This window comes from Theropithecus gelada, chromosome 9 (genome assembly GCF_003255815.1).
Source record: "Theropithecus gelada isolate Dixy chromosome 9, Tgel_1.0, whole genome shotgun sequence".
NCBI classification, from domain to species: Eukaryota; Metazoa; Chordata; class Mammalia; order Primates; family Cercopithecidae; genus Theropithecus; species Theropithecus gelada.
In genome coordinates this window covers 60,535,800-60,554,555 of record NC_037677.1, presented here as the reverse complement: position 1 = coordinate 60,554,555, position 18,756 = coordinate 60,535,800, and the positions used below count along the sequence as shown (strand labels likewise).

Genomic DNA, 18,756 nt, shown 5'->3' with positions numbered 1-18,756 from the left:
TTTTTTTTTTTTTTGAGACGGAGTCTCGCTCTGTCGCCCAGGCTGGGGTGCAGTGGCCGGATCTCAGCTCACTGCAAGCTCTGCCTCCCGGGTTCCCACCATTCTCCTGCCTCAGCCTCCCGAGTAGCTGGGACTACAGGCGCCCGCCACCTCGCCCGGCTAGTTTTTTTGTAATTTTTAGTAGAGACGGGGTTTCACCATGTTAGCCAGGATGGTCTCGATCTCCTGACCTCGTGATCCGCCCGTCTCGGCCTCCCAAAGTGCTGGGATTACAGGCTTGAGCCACCGCGCCCGGCCAAAATAGCTGAACTTAAACAGAGTGGTGGTTGTCCAGGTGAGAAGTGGGGAAAATGGGGAGATGTTGGTCAAAGGGTATAAACTTTCAGTTATAAGATGAATAAATTCTAGAGGTTTAATGTAGAGCATGATATCTATAGTTAATAATGTATTGAACACTTAAAATTTGCTATGGTAGTAGATCTTAAGTGTTTTCACTACACACGAAAAAATGGTAACTATGTCAAGGTGACAGATATGTAGTTAGCTTGACCTTAATTGCAGAATCATTACGCAAGAAATGCTGATATCAAAACACCATATTGTACACCTTAAATATATGCAATTTTTTATTTGTAATAACTCAATTTAAAAAAGAAAACAACTGGAAAAAAAGTAGGCTACGTATCTTAAGCATATAAACATTTGACCCTTTCTTAAAAGGTGCTACAGGTAATACTCATCTATTTTCTATGTGGAAAGTGTTTATGAATACAGAACCAATTTATGCAAAATAAGATGCAAATTATTCTAGATGTAAAGAGATGAAATTTTTTTTAAAGTACACAGTTTTGACATACTATCCACTCTATCAAGCAGACCTAGAGGGATTCTGGAAGGCAGAGCTTTCAGCAACCTTCTAAAAAATTATGCAATGTTATTACACGGAATCAGAGATTGCTGTGATTTTTATTCAATTTGACATCTTGATGAGAATGAAAGTAGTAAGAATGAAGGTTTACAAACATTGCAATATTACTGTATCATTGTGATATGGCTTTACATTGATTATATGTAGAGAACAAAATAACATTAGAATTAAGGCAATAACAACATGTGCAAACCAAGCACATTACCCTGATACGGTCCTTGATAGAAAGCTCTTTTGGTTAGCTGATGTTTGATATTGCTGCATGCAGGTCATTGCTCTGAAGGATAAGCTATGAATAGAATTTTTTTTCATTAAAAAAAAAAAATCCCTCCTACTGGCCCACAATAGCCAGAAGAAGTCTTCGGTAATCTCCACTCGTGTCACCTGCAATCATTGTGCCCAGAGTCTTCTGATACATCTGAGCAAACATCTGTTTTATTTGTACAAGGTCAATCTGCATAAGAAATAATATTTCTGTTAGAAAAACAACTGTGATAACTGATATTTATTAAAATTCTTTTAAAATAATAATATCTTAATAATAATCAAAGCTGAAGGAGGAAAACACCAAGTGACTGACATTTTATGGCTGGCACACATACCAATGCTAGCACTACCCAATGAAGGTCTGATTCACAGCTCTGTAAAATACTGGATAAGGGTAGTATTAGTTTCATCTATTATTCCAAAGATACCAGTCATTTAAAGACATTTGATAGGATGACTATTACCAAAACCAAAAAATAGTCAGATGTCACGAAATGGGAACACTTGTACACTGGTCGATGGAAAAGTAAAAGGGTGCAACTGCTATGGAAAATAATATGGTAATTCCTCAAAGCAAAACAAAAAAACTCCCAAAGAATTACAATATGACCTAGAAAGTCCACTTCTGGGTATATTCAAAATAAGTGAAAGTAGACTTGAACAGGTACTTGTACACCCATGTTCATAGCAGCATTATTCAGGTAGAAACAAACCAAGTCTCACAGATGAATAAAAAAAAAAGGTGGGATACACGTACAATGGACTATTTATTACTCAGTCTCAAAAGGAAGGAAATTCTGACATGCTACAACATGAATAAACCTTGAGGACGCTATGCTAAGTAAAAGATGACAGTCACAAAAAGACAAATATTGTATGATTCCACCAATATGACGCACCTAGAGTAGTCAAACACAGGGACAGAAAGTCACATGGTTTGTTGCCAGCAGTTGGGAGAAAGAAGAATGGGGAGTTACTGTTTAAGGAGTATGGATTTTCAGTTTTGTAAGTTGAAAAAACTTCTGAAGGTGAATGGTAGTGATGGTTGCATAACAATGTGAATGTACTTAATGCTACTTAAAAACGGCAAATTTTTATGTTATGTATGTTTTATCACAACTTAAAACATCCTGCTTAGAAAATTTAAGTTAAAGAACAAAGTTTCTTTCAAAATACCATATTCTGGTTGTTTTCTTTAAAAATAATCTACCTTCTTTGCTATAACTTAGGGTTTTTGGCCAGGTGCGGTGGCTCACACCTATAATCTCAGCACTTTGGGAGGCCAAGGCAGACGGATCATCAGGAGTTCGAGACCAGCCTGACCAACACGGTGAAACCCTGTCTCTACTAAAAATACAAAAAAATTAGCGGGCGTGGTGGCACACACCTGTAATCTCAGGTACTCAGGAGGCTGAGGCAGGAGAATCGCTTGAACCCAGGAGGCAGAGGCTGCAGTAAGCCGAGATTGTGCCACTGTATTCCAGCCTGGGTGACAGAGCGAGACTCCGTCTCAAAAAAAAACCAAACACACACACACACAAAACCCAAAAAAACCCAATAATAATAATAATAATAATTTAGGGTACTTTTTTTAAACACTGGATCTCTGTCACCAAGGCTGGAGTGCAGTGGTGCGATCACAGCTCACTGCTGCAGCCTTGACCTTCCGGGCTCAGGTGATCCTTCCACCTCAACATCTTGGGTAGCTGGGACTACCACGTCCCGCTAATTTGTGTGTATGTGTATTTTTTGTAGAAATAGGTTTCACCATGTTGCCCAGGCTGGTCTCAAACTCCTGGGCTTAAGCAATCCTCCTGCCTCGGCCTCCCAAACTGCTGAGATTACAGGAGTGAGCCACCACATCCCGCCATGTTTTCTTTCAATTAAAAGTTCAGGTTGGGTGTGGTGGCTCACACCTGTGATCCCAGCACTTTGGGAAGCCGAGGCGGGTGGATCACTTGAGGTCAGGAGTTCAAGGCCAGCCTGGCCAATATGGTGAAACCCTATCTCTACCAAAAAATACAAAAACTTAGCTGGGCACGGTGGCGCACACCTGTAGTCCCAGCTACTCTAGAGGCTGAGGTGAGAGAATTGCTTGAACCCAGGAGGTGGAGATTGCAGTGACCTGAGATCGCACCTCTGCACTCCAGTCTGGGTGACAGAGACCGTGTCTCAAAAAAAAAAAAAAAAAAAAAAGGCACAAATGTCATTTCTTCTGAGAAAACAATAATTTTTTATAAGTGCAGTAAATATATAAAGTAAAATTTTAAAAAATGAGGCTATATTTAAGGGGACAATGATGAATATTTTTTTTTTTTTTTTTTTGAGACGGAGGGTCGTTCTCTCTCCCCCGCGGGGGGGGAGTGGCCGAATCTCAGCTCACTGCAAGCTCCGCCTCCCGGGTTTACGCCATTCTCCTGCCTCAGCCTCCCAAGTAACTGCGACTACAGGCGCCCGCCATCTCGCCCGGCTAGTTTTTTGTATTTTTTAGTAGAGACGGGGTTTCACCGTGTTGGCCAGGATGGTCTCGATCTTCTGACCTCGTGATCCACCCGTCTCGGCCTCCCAAAGTGCTGGGATTACAGGCTTGAGCCACCGCGCCCGGCCAATGATGAATATTTTAAAAACTGTTTATTATTAATAAAGGATGCTAAATTTAAATAGTGTTGATATCCAATAGGATTAATCTACATAGGCTTTTCATATAATTTTTATATAAGCAAAATGAAAATCAAAAGATAAATGTCTAACTTCCCATCAATTTGTATTCTCCATTGACCTTCTCAAGTAGTAAAATCTGTTAGTATTATCTTCATTAGGGCAGAGTGGCCTATTTCACTAACGCAAGCTTCTCCCACAGCATGAGGAAAGTGAATTTTCTGTTCTTTATACCACCTCTTTTAGGTGACAAAGAGAGCTCTTTCTTACCATTTTTGAGGGATTGACAACCAACTGGGGAACTTCTAAGAAATCAACATTGAACATGGAGTAGACCCGACAAAAAGAGAGAGGCCTGCCTCACCTCACTTCGAGTGACCACAATCCTGACCAGGGTGGAGTCATCTGTGCCAGCACCTTTCATAGCATAGTAGAGCCTCTCAGCAAAGAAGGCAGGGCGGTTCAGGGCACACTGCACTGCAAGTTAGAGATGGTTGACACATGGAATCATGATCTGACAAGAAGTGTACCCCTCCAGCTTCATTTATCACTTCTAGCCCGCCTTTGATTATTTTCTCTGTAATCATCTCAGAAACATGAGGTGAGTTAAGGATGTTCAGATGTTCTCCTCCTTGATTTTTTTTGAGAAGGCTCTCACTCTGTCACCCAGCCTAGAGTGCAGTGGTGCAATCATGGCTCACTGCAGCCTCCCAGACTCAGGTGACCTTCCCACCTCAGCCTTCTGAGTAGCTGGGTGTGAGCCACTGCCCCTGGCCCGACATTCCACTGTTAATACCAATGTGTTACTAATACTCCCCTTAGTCCTAATATCCATGAGAATGAAACTTTCACTTTGTTAGACATCTGTGTATTAGACCACCAGAAACTGGTTAATTTCAAAAAGGAAATGAGTCTCACTGGCCTGAGTACCTGAAATACCTGTTTTGAGGACTCAAACTGCTTCATGGTGATGCTGTGAGTTCCTCAGGGCTTTCCCTTTCTCTTTAAAGGAAGTGCTACAACTATCAGGTATTCTTGCACAGTTCTCAAGAAAGGCCTACAGATGAAGGCCAAATAATCCCCAAACAGCCCTGTTTGATCACAGCACTACCACTCATAGGAAATTGCATGTAAAAATACAGGATTGTTTCTGGGGGCTTGTCCAATAAAGAAAACAAAGAACAAAAAACAAACCCCAAAGGATTAGGAGGTCACCTACTGCCTAAGCAGATTCCACTTGGACTATATTATCAACATTTAAAGGGAACAACTATTCAAAGCTCCCACTCATTTAAAAACAAAATAAAGCAAAGCACAAAAAATATCTTACAGATGGTCTTTAAACCACTTTCCACGTATCCGGAAAACTCACGGCTCACACTGCTTAATAAATCTCGATTAGCCATCTGCAAACAAAATTAAAGGGTTAAATATTTTTTTTATCTTAAAACAGAAGCCAAATCTTCAGAAGAAAAGCTCATACTCTGGAATAAGCCTCCATGGTAGCTCTCAGCTGAGGAAAGCTTCTTGTGGCAAGGATCATGTTAAAGCAAGATTCATCGGTCCCTAGTCTCCCCTCACCAGCTTGATAGAGACGCTGAGCATCTTCCTGAGCCATTTGGTGGTTTACGCTCTGGTTCTCATCACGATTTCCCTGCAAAAGAGAAAGGCAGAAATTGGAAGAAATAAATAAAAGTTCCACTTAAACACTTTTTTCCAATCTAATTCATTTTTGGATTTAGAGAGACAATTTATTTTATTTCATTTTTTTGTTTTTGTTTTTTGAGATAGGGTCTTGCTCGTCACTCAGGCTGGAGTGCAGTGGCACAATCACGGCTCAGTGCAGTATCGACCTCCTAGGCTTAAGTGATCCTTCCACCTCAGCCTCCCGGGCAGCTGGAACTACAGGCACAAACGACCATGCCTGGCTAATTTTTTTATTTTTTGTAGAGGCAGGGTGTCTCACTGTTGCCCAGGTGCTGTTCTCTAACTCCTGGGATTAAGTGATCCTCCCGCCTTAGCCTTCTAAAGTGCTGGGATTATAGATGTAAGCCAATGGGCCTGGCCTAAAGAGATAATTTATTAAAGATTAATCCATAATGTCTGTCATGCATATCCTTCATTTCTATGCATGGAAATACAACTAGTAATTTATTATACTGTCAACTGGATTTTATAATATAAGATCATGGTTTAATGAGGTTATGTTAAAAACGAGGGCTTTTGGGAGCTAAATTAAACCCAAATGTTTAAACAAAAATATCTCTACTAGGAAATATAAACTACCACTCAAATGAAGAAACAGTTCTCTTAGCTGGAATTTAAGATCAATATGCACTGTACTGAGTTCTACTTTGTATTCATTCATGCGACTAAGAGATATCAAGCACTTTCTTTGTGTCAGGCACTATGTTAGGTGGTAGGGACACAGGAGAGACAGGGTCTCTGCCCTCAAGAAATGTAACTCTAGGGCAGAAGGGAGGGAGGGTGTAATATGGAGGCTTCATAAACTTTCTTTTCTTCATCTGAGTATATTTTAAGAGACACGATTTCACTATGTTGCCCAGGCTGGAGTGCAATGGCTATTTGCAGGCATGATCATAGCCTCAAACTCCTGGGTTCAAGTGATCCTCCTACCTCAGCCTCCAGAGTAGCTGGGAATATAAGCTCACACCACCACACTCAGCCATCTAATTATAATCTTAATATATAGGTATTTACTATAAATACATGCATAAAAATGACACATGAGCTTTACAGAAGAAGCTACAAATAACTCACTTTCTGCTAGACTGTGCCTATTTGTATACCAACTCTTCCCTGGAATAGGAGAAAAGGAAGGAGGAAGGAAGTGTTTAAGCTTAGATAGGCAGTTGGTTTCTCTCAAAAACAGAAAGACAAACTCAAACAAGAAAAGGTTGCTTTTTAAAGTCTCAGGGACCATCTTAGGAACAAGATGGAAAGATGCTCCTTGCAGCTGAAGAACTGTCTTCTGAGCACCTGGCACAAGGAATATGTAGAGGCACATTCTACATGGGCGACTGAATATAACACAGGAAAAAGTACTCACGAAAAATTTCCCCGATTATTGCCTTTGGATTCACACACGCTTTCCTAGGAAGTTACTCCTCTACTCATGCCCTGGAAAAGGTAGGGCTGGGCCTTGAACTCTGCATAGAGACTCAGCACCTCATGTAAAATCTTAATACTCGTTTTTTAGTATTGTCTGTTTTCCTTCTTGTTTCTTTTAAATCCTAACCTACTTCCCTTCTCTGTTACTCTGATGTAGGTAAATTCAATTTCCTTCAACCCATTTACTTTGCTTTCTCATTTCCATGTCCACTCACTGTTACACACTATCCTTTCCACACCTACCTCCCTTTTTATTTTTTTAGATGGAGTTTTGCTCTTGTTACCCAGGCTGGAGTGCAATGGCAGAATCTCAGCTCACTGCAACCTTCACCTCCTGGGTTCAAGCGATTCTCCTGCCTCAGCCTCCCAGGTAGCTGGGATTACAGGTGCATGCCGCCACTCCTGGCTAACTTTTTGTATTTAGTAGAGATAGAGTTTCACCATATGGGGCAGGCTGGTCTCAAACTCCTGACCTCAGGCGATCCACCCGCCTCAGCCTCCCAAAGTGCTGGGATTACAGGCGTTAGCCACCACACCCAGCCCCTCCCTTGGCTCTTTAGAGCCCCTCCTCTCCTTTAGATCCCTCCAGATGGTCCAATCTTGTGCACTAGCACAATAGCCAGTAACTCTTGATATTGAATTAGCATGCTAGTCATTTACATAATCTCTTTCAAATACACCTTCATCATCTCATTCTAAGTGTGCTTCTTTTCTTTTTTCTTTTTTGAGGGCAGGATCTCACTCTATTGCCCAGGCTGGAATGCAGTGGTGCGATCACAGTTCACTGCAGCCTCAATCTCCTGGGCTCAAGTGATCCTCCCACTCAGCTTCCTGAATAGCTGGCACTACAGGCACATACCACCATGCTTGGCTAATTTTTAAAAATGTTTTTTGTAGAGATGGTTTCTTGCCATGGTGCCCAAGCTGGCCTCAAACTCCTGGCCTCAAGCAATCCTCCTGCCTTGGCCTCCAAAAGTGCTGGAATTACAGGCGTGAGGCACCATGTCTGGCCCTAAGTGTGTTTCTAATGCCATTCCAAATACGTTGGAGTATTTTCTGTCAATTCTCCAGCATATCTGGGGAATCAAAATAAGGAAGGTGCTAATCACAGTTATTACTGGGAACCCTAAAACATTTTTCTGCATTTCTGGGTCTCCTCACAGAGTCCTCACTTCCTGTAGCACCTCTATGGCAGTCCTACACGTCTTCACTTGATGGTGTGGCATAATGGGGCAGGATAGTGATAAGCTCAAGTGTATACTTTCATCCCCATCCCAGCCACAGAGCCTCGAATTGGTTTCTGATTCCATACAACCTTAGAGGTTAAATCTTTAATTCCTTACAAAAGCCAGATTTACAGGAATAAATCTCAACAGTAACTACAAAGAAATCTGTACACTGGTTTCTGTGTTGTCCTTCTGAAAGATGACAATATTGCAAGGTGGCTAAATATTAAAAGGAGTAAAGAATGCTCACTGGCAAAAGACTTTTAAAGTATGTTCCCTCTATCAACGCACAAGCATTCATACTGTACTTACCTGGCACATGGACACAAGTAAACGCTCAAAATGTCCTGATGTATCTGACCTAATGTCCTTTTCAAGGTCTCGTCCAAATTCTGACTGATAACATCTGACAATTTCTCGGATTTCCTGATTTGTTCTTGTGCACAAAATCTCAATCAATACACGTTCCTGTGTTCCTGCTCCCTACATGAAATGAAGGGAGGATTATACAAATAAAAATGAAATTTCTGCAAGTAATTAAATCTTAACTGCTTCATCAAATATTACTTTGTTCTCTAGAACTAAAAACTATATATTCAGATGGATGACGGGAAATAAAGAATTGCTTTAATTACCACTGTAAATTCAGAACTGCCATAATTTGTACGGTCTTACATATGAAATAGGACAAAATACTCACAACAAATGACATACAGTACCTGCATTGCTTTCCGTAAGCTCCAGGCATCGTAATACGTAGGAGGCATGAAGAGGGCCAGAATCAGTTCTTCCATATTTCCACTTAACTCTGATTTGAGATCTTTGATTAAATCCTATTTAATTACAAATACAAGCTAAGTATATGTGTTCTCCAAATTTTGTCACTTGAGTGTAATGTATGTACAAGCAGATCTATTTTATTCATTCTATCAATGAACATTTAATAAATTCTTATTCCACTCTACGAGGTACGAAAACAAGGGATATATGAAACAAAGAATTATTCAAACTAACAAAATGATAAACAGATATTTACTTAGTAAAAGAAACTGTTCTTGGTTCTATGAGGAAGTAGAAACCTTTATGATCTTGTTCTTATTTGTTTTTTGTTGTTGTTATTTTTTTTGAGACAGAGTCTTGCTCTGTCACCCAGGCTGCAATGCAGTGGTGTGATCTCGGCTCACTGCAACCTCCGCCTCCTGCGTTCAAGCGATTCTCCTGCCTCAGCCCCCTGAGTAGCTGGGACTACAGGCGCATCCTGCCACGCCCGGCTAATTTTTGTATTTTTAGTGGAGATGGGGTTTCACCACGTTGGCCAGGCTGGTCTTGAACGCCTGACCCCAATTGATCCACCTGCCTTGGCCTCCCGAAGTGCTGGAATTACATGCATGAGCCACTGTGCCCAGCCAATCTTGTTCTTATTTGGAAAGATACACATCTAAAATAATAATAATAATAATAAGGTAACCTGTACTCTAGCACTGGGTAAGTAGCATAGAAATAAGTAACAGAGAAAGTTGAAACAGAAAAAGTTCAAAGTCAGCTAGAGAGCTCAGAGAAGAATGTAAAAATTAGCACGCAAAGAGGAAGGAGAAAGGTATTTCAGGTAAGGAGGAATACCACCAAGGAACACAGAAGCGGTTCCCAGCCTTGACTCTTCATTACATTCATTTGTGGAGCTTTAAACAAAACAAAACAAACCACTGACGTCCAGGACTAAGACTCAGAGACTCTGTGTATTTTTAAGTTTTAAAGGAAATTACGATGTTCAGTTAAGGTTGAGAATCACGCATATAGAGGCAAGAATGAGCAAAGCTTGTTCAATGGAACAATAAGACAACTGTTTTTGTTACAGAGGAAGGTTTTCATAATAGATGAGTTAAAACAAAGTTGTAACTAAATCTTGGATTACTACATTGAATGCCAAGCTAAAGAATGTGGACTTGATTCTGTTTGCTGGGAGGAACCACTGGAAACTTTGCATGCAAGAAAATGGCACCGATGTAGCAATAATATTCAGAATGGATGACGGTGACAAAGAAGCTACAGATGAAAACATTTAGGCTACTGGAATATTTAGTTAAGAGGTAATAAAGTCTTGGACTTGAGTGATAACAGTGGAAATGAGAAGAAACAAAGTAGACAAAAGAAACATTTTAAAGGGCCACTTTATAGATTAGATCAATAAAAACTAGTAAATAACCAATTGCTAGGACAAAGCATACAGAACACTCTGACTGATAAAGAAAAACATGGAATCAAAGATGACTCTATAGCAGGCTAGAACAGTATTTTACTAATTAGGAAGTTAAGAGGTGGCTAGTGGTACGGAAATCAGATTGTTAGTTTTAACTCTAAAGCAATATATAAGAAAACTCGAGATAGCATTGTACAGCCTAGATAAAACATTCATAACATGGCAAATATCTTTGTGAGAAAAGTGAGTCTGATGTTGAAGCTTAAGGAGATCTAGGGTTTATGTTGCATAAACAGTCACTGGGCTGGGCAGACAGGGAAAGGCAGAATAGAATAAGCAAGGTGGGACTAATCAGTGGACCACTACACCATTCTGAAAAACATAAACTAGATGCAGAGAACATTAGGACATTTTTAGGATTCCTATCTAAATGACAAAGCAGGTCGGGCGTGGTGGTGCAGGCCTGTAATCCCAGCACTTTGGGAGGCCAAGGCGGGCAGATCACATGAGGCCAGGAGTTTGAGACCACACTTGCCAACACGGTGAAATCCCGTCTCTACTAAAAGTACAAAAATTAGCTGGGCGTGGTGGCAGACACTTATAATTCCAGCTACTTGAGAGGCTGAGGCAAGAAAATTGCTTTTGCCTGGGAAGTGGAGGCTGCAGTGACCGGAGATTGTGCCACTGCACTCCAGCCTTTTGAGACTCTGTCTCAAAAAAAGTAAAAAATAAAATAAAATAAAATAAATAAATCAATAATGCAAAGCAGTGTGCTATCCATGTTTTCCCATTATATCTGAGGAATAGTGGCATTTTTTAGCCATAGAATCTTGTTGGATTTAGAAACTGATAATCCATTCAACAAATATTAAGTGGCTACTTGCCATTATACACTTGGTACTGTAATACAAAGATGACTATGACCATGGTTTGTCCTATGGGAGCTCAGTTTTTGGGGGTGGGCCATGAGATTAGTTATAACAGAGGTTTTACAAAGTGCTGTGTACTTAATACTACAGTATTAAGAAGAAGCTAAATTCTGTCCAGACTAATGAAAGAAACTTCACAGCGTAGCTGATATGTAAGCCAAATCTTAAAGAAGTTGGCCATGAAAAAAAGAAAAGGTATTCAAGGCCAGAAGAATGGCATGTACACAACACAGAAGCATAAAAGATCATGGTGTGTACACAGAATGGCAAACATTTCCATATTATTATTTTTTTGATATAGGGTCTTGTTCTGTGACGCAGGCTACAGTGCAGTAACACAATCACAGCTCACTACAGCCTGACTTCCTGGGCTCAAGCGCAATCTTTCCACCTTAGCCTCCCAAGCAGCTGGGACTACAGACATACACCATCACACCCAGCTAATATAATTTGGTGTCATTGTTGTTGGAAATGAAGTCTCCCTATGTTGCCCAGGCTGGTCTCGAACAGCTGGCCTCAAGAAATTCTCCTGCCTTGGTCTCCCAAAGTGCTGGGATTACAGGCATAAGCCACCATGCTCAGCCCATATAATTTTAATATAGGACATGTTTAGAGAAAGGGAGAGAAGCACAAGACGAAGAATAAACAAGGGCTATGTAATAAGCCTTGAATCCCACTGTAACAGGCAGAAGATTGAGAACCATCCTGTTGATCATGATTGTAGTCGTGATCTACTTTCTACTGAATATCTATCACATGTGTGACCGGAGTAAGGTATAATTATGAGATCAAGAACTACTCTAGAATGAAAAAGCCTTTTAAGAGAAATAGGCAGGGCACAAAATGCTATAAACCCAGCACTTTGGGAGGCCTAGGCAGGCACATCACTTGAGGTCAGGAGTTTGAGAGCAGCCAGGCCAACATGGTGAAACTCTGTCTCTACTAAAAATACAAAAATTAGCCAGGCATGGTGGCGTGCACCTGTAGTCCCAGCTACTTGGGAGGCTGACGCAGGAGAATTGCTTGAACTTGGGAAGCAAAGATTGCAGTGAGCTGAGATCGCACCATTGCACTCCAGCCTGGACACTGCAGTGAGACTTTATCTCAAAAAAAAAACAGAGAAATATATAGGGAATACAGTACTCTTGAGGTCTCTGAAGTCTAGTTGTCCCTTTTTTGCACACCAGGTACTAATCAAAATATAGTATCCAATCTGACATGAATGCAGAGTCTACCGGCCACTGCTGGTGCTTACTCCAGGAAAGAAAAACATACCTTGCCATAAGAGGTCTTAAATGCTGCTTTAATTTTTTGCCTCTGATCATTGGAACGGTTGGCCACCACATCCACAATTGCCTGCTCGTCTGTCCCTGGAAGAACCACACATGTTTAAATAAGGACAAAGTATGTGCTAGGAGCTGCTTGAGGTCATCGTTTTTTTTTTTTTTTTTTTTGAGACACAGTTTGTCACCCAAACTGGAGTGCAATGGTGCGATCTAGGCTGACTGCAATCTCCACCTCCCAGGTTCAAGCAATTCTCCTACCTCAGCTTCCCGTGAAGCTGGTATTACAGGCATGCACCACCACACCCATCTATTTTATTTTTTATTTTTAGTACAGATGGAGTTTCGCCACGTTGGCCAGGCTGGTCTTGAACACAGGTGATCCGTCCACCTCAGCCTCCTAAAGTGCTGGGACTATTGGTGTGAGCCACCACACCCAGCCTGAGGTCATCTCTGAGAATGCTTACAAGGAACTAGACATCAGATTAAATTCAGGTACGTGCACCCAGGCTGACACATAAACTTGGTTTATGAGATAAGGTTTATTTTTACTTTAGAATTGATCACTTTAACTTATTAACAAAGACAAAAATTTGTTTTCCTTACCAAAACCCTTCATTGCCTTACGAAGAATTTCTGCATCTCTCATAGCATCAAAGTTGGCAGCTGGTCGGATAGTTCCTTGAGTGCCCTGAGTCATTGCAGCAGGCTGAAAATAAAAGACATAAAATCTGAGTCAGCATTTCCAGAAAATTTCTAATGAGGAAACTTAAAGACTTCCCCAGACATCAATCTTAAGTAAGAAGGCCAGTGTTTGGGTTTTAGGGCAAGGATATGAGCATTTTATTACCAGGGCTCATTCTGGAACAGACAGGAAAGACCTATCCCCCTTCAGGACAGATTTTTCTCCTGCCAACAGATAGCCAGACACCAAACTTCCAGGAGACAAGATGGCCAAACTTGTGAAATTAAAGTCACAATCTTCTTATGGTTTCCTTTTTGGTAGAATAGGAAGAAAAAAGGAGATTGATCCCTGAATAGTGTGAGATGAGCAACAATGTTTGATTTAAAAACAGAAGAACATAAAATGGCTTTAGTGAAGTAGAACATGCATGCCCAGTGAGATTTCAAACCAGCAATATAATTTTAGTAATATCTCTTAATTTCCTATATGGACCCTGATTATTACACATGAAATAAGTCTATATGAAAATAAAAAATTGCCATTTGGTAAATACTATGGTAGTAACTGTTTCAGGCAAGAATCACCAATGGGTGCTAAAATTAGGTGGCAAAAGTATAAAGAAACAGGATATTTGCATAGCTTATAACATTACAGCAGAGAAACCTTGCAGACACCAACTTAAATGATCAAAATTAATTATCACCAGTAATGGAATAAGTCAACAATAAGTATCTCCTGATATGATGCACTGGGGGCACAAAATCATTTCTGTGGTACTCTTGCCAAAAAGGCATGACCTGGATTTAACCATGAGAAAATATCAGACAAACCCAAATTAAGAAATATTTTACAAAATAACTGACAGTGTTCTTCAAAAGCATCAAGGGCATGAACAACAAAGACTGAGGAACTATTTCAGATTAAAGGAGACTTAAGAGACATGACAATAAATACAACACTGCATTCTGGATTTGATCCTGAACCAGAAAAAGGACATCATTGACACAACTGGTGAAAATGAAATAAGGTCCATAGGTTGGGTACCAGTACTATATCAGTGTTATTTGCTGATTTTGATCGTTCTATTGTGTTTATGTAGGAAGTTAACATTTGGAGAATGTGAGTACAGGGTATATACGAATTATTTGTACTATTTGCAAGCCTAAAATTATGTCAAAATTAAAAGATAAAACAATTTAAAATACAAAGCTATGAAATAACTCAATAGTTTTTCCCTATTTTTTATTTTTTACAGATAGGGTCTCACTCTGTTGTTCAGGTTGGAGTGCATTGTTCAGGTTGGAGTGCAGTGGCACAAACATAGCTCGCAGTAACCTTGAATTCCTAAGCTCAAGCAATCCTCCTGTCTCAGGCTCCTGAGTAGCTAGCACTACATGCGTGTGCCCAGCTAATTTCTTACTTTTGTAGAGACGGGTGTCTTGCTATGTTGCCCAGGCTGGTATCGAATTCCTGGCCTTAAGTGATCCCCCTGCCTTGGCCTCCCAAAGTGCTGGAATTACAGGTATGTGCCCAGCCCAGAACAATTCAAGAAGTTTCTTTGGGTATTCAAGTCAGGGCTTAAGAGGAATGGGATGAAGATGATGCTCCACTTTTTAAAAAAATTTTAATTGTAACAACACATTTCTTGTATGTCTGAATGTTGACCTAAAATAAAGATTACTGTTGTAAAATAAGTGTTTTCACCACAGAAAACACACACACACACACACACAATTAATTCAGTATCTCCAAAATATTATCATTTAAACATGCAATCAATACCATTTCAAAATAAAAGGTGATTCAACTGCTTTTTAGACAACTGAAACGGTTTTTAAAGTTATACACATTGAATACAGCAGTACGCCAGCACTTGTAGGGGCAAACAACTGAGGAGATGAGAACAAGCCCCATCTTTCAGCAGCTTTTCAAGATAACACTTTTATGGGTCAATAGCTCCTCCCACTCACATATATTTTTACTCCAACATTTTCTTCTACTAGTAAGCCTTAACATCCATCCTCTACTAGTTTCCAAGCTAGGGCTGTAAGCAGAGAACTAACAAATATACCTATAGTGGTTTTAATAGAAAGCTAAAATTATTCTACTTGTAGCAAATATTCAAGTATAAATAATTTTTATGAGCCTTCATGTCTCAAGAAATTAAGTTTCCTTTGATGTAACCAATGTCACTAAAATCCTAAACAGGACAGAAGCCATTGTTTCTAATACACTGGACTAGATAAACTAACGCTCACTGTGTATCGTCTGATGATTCTCATTTTCTGTGATTCTCTTCTGTAAAAAAAAAAAATATATATATATATACACACACACACACACACACATATATTGATTTCATATTTCATCTGTGGGGGAAAATTTTTTTGATGTATTCTCTGTTGAAAGTCTAAGTTGGAAGTCAATTTTCAAGAATACTGTCATCTTCCAGGCATTAAACTGAATTCAAAGAAAAGAAATCAGGATCTGGGCTGGGTGCAGTGGCTCATGCCTGTAATCCCAGCACTTAGGGAGGTCGAGGCAGGTGGATCACAAAGTCAAGAGATTGAGACCATTCTGGCCAACATGGTGAAACCCCGTCTCTACTACAAATACAAAAATTAGCTGGGCATGGTGGTGCACACCTGTAGTCCCAGCTACTCAGGAGGCTGAGGCAGGAGAATCACTTGAACCCAGGAGGCGGAGGTTGCAGTGACTCAAGATGGCGCCGCTGCACTCCAGCCTGGCAACAGAGCAAGACTCTGTCTCAAAAAAAAAGAGAAATCAGGATCTGTGTTCTTGAGGTTAAAACTCTAGGGGAGAGTTCTCAGCACAATCCATTACCAGAAGTTCCAACATTTGCCATTCTTTTTTAATGCCCATTTGATTCCAACCTTCTTGCTGAAAAACTATCATAGAGCTGGGTACAGTGGCTCACACCTGCAACTCCAGCCATTTTGGGAGGCTGAGGCAGGAGGATCACTTGAGTCCAGGAGTTCAAGACCAGCCTGGGCAACACAGCAAAACCTTCATCTCTACCAAAAATTAAAAAATTAGGTGGGCATGCTGGTGCACAACTGTAGTCCCAGTTACTCAGGAGGCTGAAGGAGGAGGATCACTTGAGCCCAGCATTTCGAGGCTGCAGTGAGCTTTGATCATGTCACTGTACTCTAGCCTGACCTGAGCAGCAGAGGCCCCGTCTCAAAAATGAACAAACAAATGAAACAACAACAATCAACAACAAGACTATCACAGAATTAGAGAACTGGATCAATCAGGAGGGATAAAGTGGCCCAACTTCCCATCTAAGACAAAAAATTTTTTTGCACCTTCCTTGATACACACAGACACATCCATACTCACATCAACCAAAATCTGCCTGTGGACTTTCAGTGACAAGAAGCTCACCCCTCACAGGGTAGCCTATTTCACTTCCATCTTAAAGTTCTTCCAAAATCTAACACTCTACATTCTGTTAACTTCTACCTACTGGTTTTAGTTCCAGCTTAAGGTGGTAATTGTTACATAAAATAAGTTGCATACGAGACTAACGAAGAAAAGAGAGAAGAATCAAAGAGATGCAATAAAAAACGATAAAGGGGATATCACCACCGATCCCACAGAGATACAAACTACCATCAGACAATACTATAAACATCTCTATGCAAATAAACTAGAAAATCTAGAAGAAATGGATAAATTCCTAGACACATACACTCTCCCAAGGCTATACCAGGAAGAAGCTGAATCCCTGAATAGACCAATAGCAGGCTCTGAAATTCAGGCAATAATTAAGAGCCTACCAACCAAAAAAAGTCCAGGACCAGATGGATTCACAGCCAAATTCTAACAGAGGTACAAAGAGGAGCTGCTATCATTCCTTCTGAAACTATTCCAGTCAATAGAAAAAGAGGGAATCCTCCCTAACTCATTTTATGAGGCCAGCATCATCCTGATACCAAAGCCTGGCAGACACACAACTAAAAAAGAGAATTTTAGACCAATATCCCTGATGAACATCGATGCAAAAATCCTCAATAAAATACTGGCAAACCAAATCCAGCAGCACATCAAAAGCTTATCCACCACGATCAAGTGGGCTTCATCCCTGGGACACAAGACTGGTTAAACATACGTAAATCAATAAATGTAATCCATCACATAAACAGAACCAAAGACAAAAACCACATGATTATCTCAATAGATGCAGAAAAGGCCTTCGACAAAATTCAACAGCCCTTCATGCTAAAAACTCTCAATAAATTAGGTATTGATGGGACGTATCTCAAAATAATAAGAGCTATTTATGACAAACCCACAGTCAATATCATACTGAATGGGCAAAAACTGGAAGCATTCCCTTTGAAAACTGGCACAAGACAGGGACGCCCTCTCTTACCACTCCTATTCAACACAGTGTTGGAAGTTCTGGCTAGGGCAATCAGGCAGGAGAAAGAAATAAAGGGTATTCAATTAGGAAAAGAGGAAGTCAAATTGTCCCTGTTTGCAGATGACATGATTGTATATTTAGAATACCCCACCGTCTCAGCCCAAAATCTCCTTAAGCTGATAAGCAACTTCAGCAAAAGTCTCAGGATACAAAATCCATGTGCAAAAATCACAAGCATTCCTATCCACCAATAACAGACAAACAGAGAGCCAAATCATGAGTGAACTCCCATTCACAATTGCTTTAAAGAGAATAAAATACCTAGGAATCCAACTTACAAGGGACGTGAAGGACCTCTTCAAGAAGAATTACAAACCACTGCTCAACGAAATAAAAGAGGACACAAACAAATGGAAGAACATTCCACGCTCATGGATAGGAAGAATCAGTATCGTGAAAATGGCCATACTGCCCAAGGTAATTTATAGATTCAATGCCATCCCCATCAAGCTACCAATTACTTTCTTCACAAAATTGGAAAAAACTACTTTAAAGTTCATATGGAACCAAAAAAGAGCCTGCATGGCCAAGATAATCCTAAGCCAAAAGAACAAAGCTGGAGACATCACATTACCTGACTTTAAAGGCTACTCCAAGGCTACAGTAACCAAAACAGCATGGTACTGGTACCAAAACAGAGATATAGACCAATGGAACAGAACAGAGGCCTCAGAAATAATACCAAACATCTACAACTGTCTGATCTTTGACAAACCTGACAAAAACAAGAAATGGGGAAAGGATTCCCTATTTAATAAATGGTGCTGGGAAAACTGGCTAGCCATATGTGGAAAGCTGAAACTGGATCCCTTCCTTACACCTTAGACAAAAATTAATTCAAGATGGATTAAAGACTTAAATGTCAGACCTAAAACCATAAAAACCCTAGAAGAATACCTAGGCAGTATCATTCAGGACATAGGCATGGGCAAGGACTTCATGTCTAAAACACCAAAAGCAATGGCAACAAAAGCCAAAATTGAGAAATGGTATCTAATTAA

General features: G+C 40.3%; 1 protein-coding gene across 2 annotated transcripts in view; it reads right to left on the bottom strand.

Moving 5' to 3' along the window:
* Window positions 1-613: 613 nt before the first annotated feature.
* ANXA7 (annexin A7) overlaps window positions 614-18,756 on the bottom strand; it is a 39,563-nt gene continuing 21,420 nt past the window's right edge. For both annotated transcript variants that reach the window (XM_025395620.1, XM_025395621.1), the window contains 8 exons: window positions 13,227-13,329; window positions 12,613-12,707; window positions 8,931-9,044; window positions 8,524-8,694; window positions 5,337-5,507; window positions 5,184-5,259; window positions 4,218-4,330; window positions 614-1,382 (listed from right to left, as the gene is read on the bottom strand). In XM_025395620.1, the coding sequence (XP_025251405.1) occupies window positions 1,260-1,382; window positions 4,218-4,330; window positions 5,184-5,259; window positions 5,337-5,507; window positions 8,524-8,694; window positions 8,931-9,044; window positions 12,613-12,707; window positions 13,227-13,329 (966 nt within the window). In that variant the 3' untranslated portion in view covers window positions 614-1,259. The remainder of the gene's footprint in view (window positions 1,383-4,217; window positions 4,331-5,183; window positions 5,260-5,336; window positions 5,508-8,523; window positions 8,695-8,930; window positions 9,045-12,612; window positions 12,708-13,226; window positions 13,330-18,756) is intronic.